Source organism: Vollenhovia emeryi, unplaced genomic scaffold (assembly GCF_000949405.1).
Source record: "Vollenhovia emeryi isolate VEMERY1.0 unplaced genomic scaffold, V.emery_V1.0 DF940261.1, whole genome shotgun sequence".
NCBI classification, from domain to species: Eukaryota; Metazoa; Arthropoda; class Insecta; order Hymenoptera; family Formicidae; genus Vollenhovia; species Vollenhovia emeryi.
The window spans coordinates 1-2,362 of record NW_011966105.1 but is presented as its reverse complement, the minus strand read 5'-3'; the positions used below and the strand labels follow the sequence as shown (position 1 = coordinate 2,362).

The 2,362-nt window shown below is 35.4% G+C and overlaps 1 protein-coding gene across 1 annotated transcript in view; it reads right to left on the bottom strand.

Moving 5' to 3' along the window:
• The window catches only part of LOC105556177 (fatty acid synthase-like), a gene marked incomplete at its 3' end in the record, with an annotated part of 14,582 nt that extends 12,226 nt beyond the window's left edge, over positions 1–2,356 (bottom strand). The window contains exons 1-3 of the mRNA XM_012003258.1: positions 2,174–2,356; positions 1,503–1,750; positions 3–192 (exon numbers count right to left, since the gene is read on the bottom strand). Coding sequence (XP_011858648.1) covers positions 3–192; positions 1,503–1,750; positions 2,174–2,345 — 610 coding nt within the window. The remainder of the gene's footprint in view (positions 1–2; positions 193–1,502; positions 1,751–2,173) is intronic.
• Positions 2,357–2,362: the final 6 nt, after the last annotated feature.

The window sequence follows — 2,362 nt, the reverse complement described above, 5'->3', positions numbered from 1 at the left end:
CAGGTTGGTACCACCAACAATAGCCGCGTCGCAATGTCCAGATCGAATCAAGTTGTAAGCCTCGCATATAGCGTAGTGGCTCGAACTACATGCAGTATCAATATTATACGATGGTCCAGTAACACCGAGCCAGTAAGCAATTCTACTCGACATAATGGCCTTGCTACATCCAACATAGGCTAAACCAGCAAACTAATCATAATGTTTTTAGTATAATTATAGTGTTACAATATACAATAAGTTATAGAAGGTGTCTCATAATCTTTACAAAGCTCGTGAGGAGGTAAATTATAAAACAAAAAGTCCCATGCTGTTTTGCAATATTTGCAATGAGAATTTTAATATCGAATATTGAAGTCGAACAAATGAGAGCGCGTCGAGATGACACGAGTGAAGTACTCAAACTGCTCGAGCCATGGTCTTATACACAGGTCGGGACACTCCTATACCGGCTACATGCTTTCAAGTGTGCTCAAAGTGACGCCAATATGGCGGTCAGCTCAGGCCTAAAGGTGCAATTTCACGTGACTTTTCGACGTAGTGAAGGAAAAAGTTGACAGAAAAATTTTTATGATGTATATTTAAATGTCTGTCAACTTTTTCCCCCACTACGTCGAAAAGTCACGTGAAATTGCACCTTTAGGCCTGAGCTGACCGCCATATTGGCGTCATTTCGAGCACGCTTTATTCCACGAGTGTCCCGACCTGTGTATAAGACCGTGGCTCGAGCTGTAGCATGTCCTACTGTATTCATTGGCTGCGTTCGGCAGGAAAAGCTGCTTTGCAACTGTTGTAAAATTCGTGAATCTGATTGGTGTGTTCTCTCAATCTTGTGTGAATTTAAGAGCATACGCCAATCAGATTCATGAATTTTACAACAGTTGCAAAGCAGCTTTTTCTGCCGAACGTAGCCATTGGGTCTGTTTTTTATTGCTGCACTCCTGAACTAGTGCACACTGGTGCGATGAGTTGGAATGAGAGGTAATCTATTTGTTTCATTTTAACTTATTGCACTAGTTCAGTAGTGCAGTAATAAAGAACAGGCCTATAGTCTGCATTGGCTGCTGGCATGCTATCGAGAGAAAGGATAGTCGGATGGGATATTTTTCTATAGGATAGTGTTCCAATTACTGAAAATTTTTGTGTATTATAACATACGCAAAATTTACATACACAAAAATCTTTAATAATTGGAACACTGTTGCAACAGCATATTCCTGAGACCAAATCAAGTCAGAAAGTCCTGTACTACTGTTCCCTCCGACAAACAGTTATCGAGATATCATAAGCATTGAAAAAGTTATAAATTTTCTCTTGAATATCTCAAACGGTGTTAGGCAAATTAAAAAATGTTTCGAACAAAAGTTGTTCATATTAATCATACCAACTTTTGTTTGAAAAGTTTTTCCGTATCTTTCATATTTTTGGAGATATTTGCGTGGATCATTTAAAATGAGACACCCTGTATGACTCTTATTTAGATCATAGAATATATATTATACCTGAGGTTTTCTATAAATAAAATAATTTTCCGTATCAGACACACAGATTCCTGTCAAAACACTTGTTCTTGTTCCCCGTAATTCTTTAGGATTAACACCGGCATCAATAATTGCTTCATAAGTATGCTCAAGGAACATTCTGGCCGAAGGGTCCATCATGTGAGCTTCTGCAGCAGGTATGTTGAAGAATTCCGAATCAAACTTTTCTAAGTTGTTAAGTTTACCGATTCGATGACACATATTATAACCTATATAAAAATTAATAAGTTTCATAAGAATGTTTTATAAATGCACATTAAATATTGACTTCTTTCTATATCAAGGATAATAAATGCGCTAAAATGTTTTAAAATTTTTGCAATATAGTACAACTATATCATTTTAAATTATGACATTAAAATAATAAAACGACAAAAATATAATTATACGTAATTTGATATAATTTTGTATAACTTGATCTACATTTTTTCCCTGGGATTGTTGTCTTTATGTTCTCCCTAAGTTATGTAGCAGTTACGTTACGGTTTGCTGGGATCTCAAGTTATTTATAAAAAAATATTAAACTAGATATTACGAATTACACTTAATCAAATATACAATGGTGTACAGAATACGAAATTTTTTTCCATAAATATGTATATAATATATTGATTTTATCATGAGTTTATTACAATTATTCCACCGTCCATGATTACTCGAACCAAGATCCACCTTGTTCGAAAGATTTTCTTGAAACTCTTTTAAATTGTTTGTGTCAGGAAATCGACCAGCAATACCAGAGATAACGATTTCTTCTCCATCATCCATATTGAGACGTGAGTTAGTTTGATTCATGGTGCTCATATTTCATCGAAAGAGTT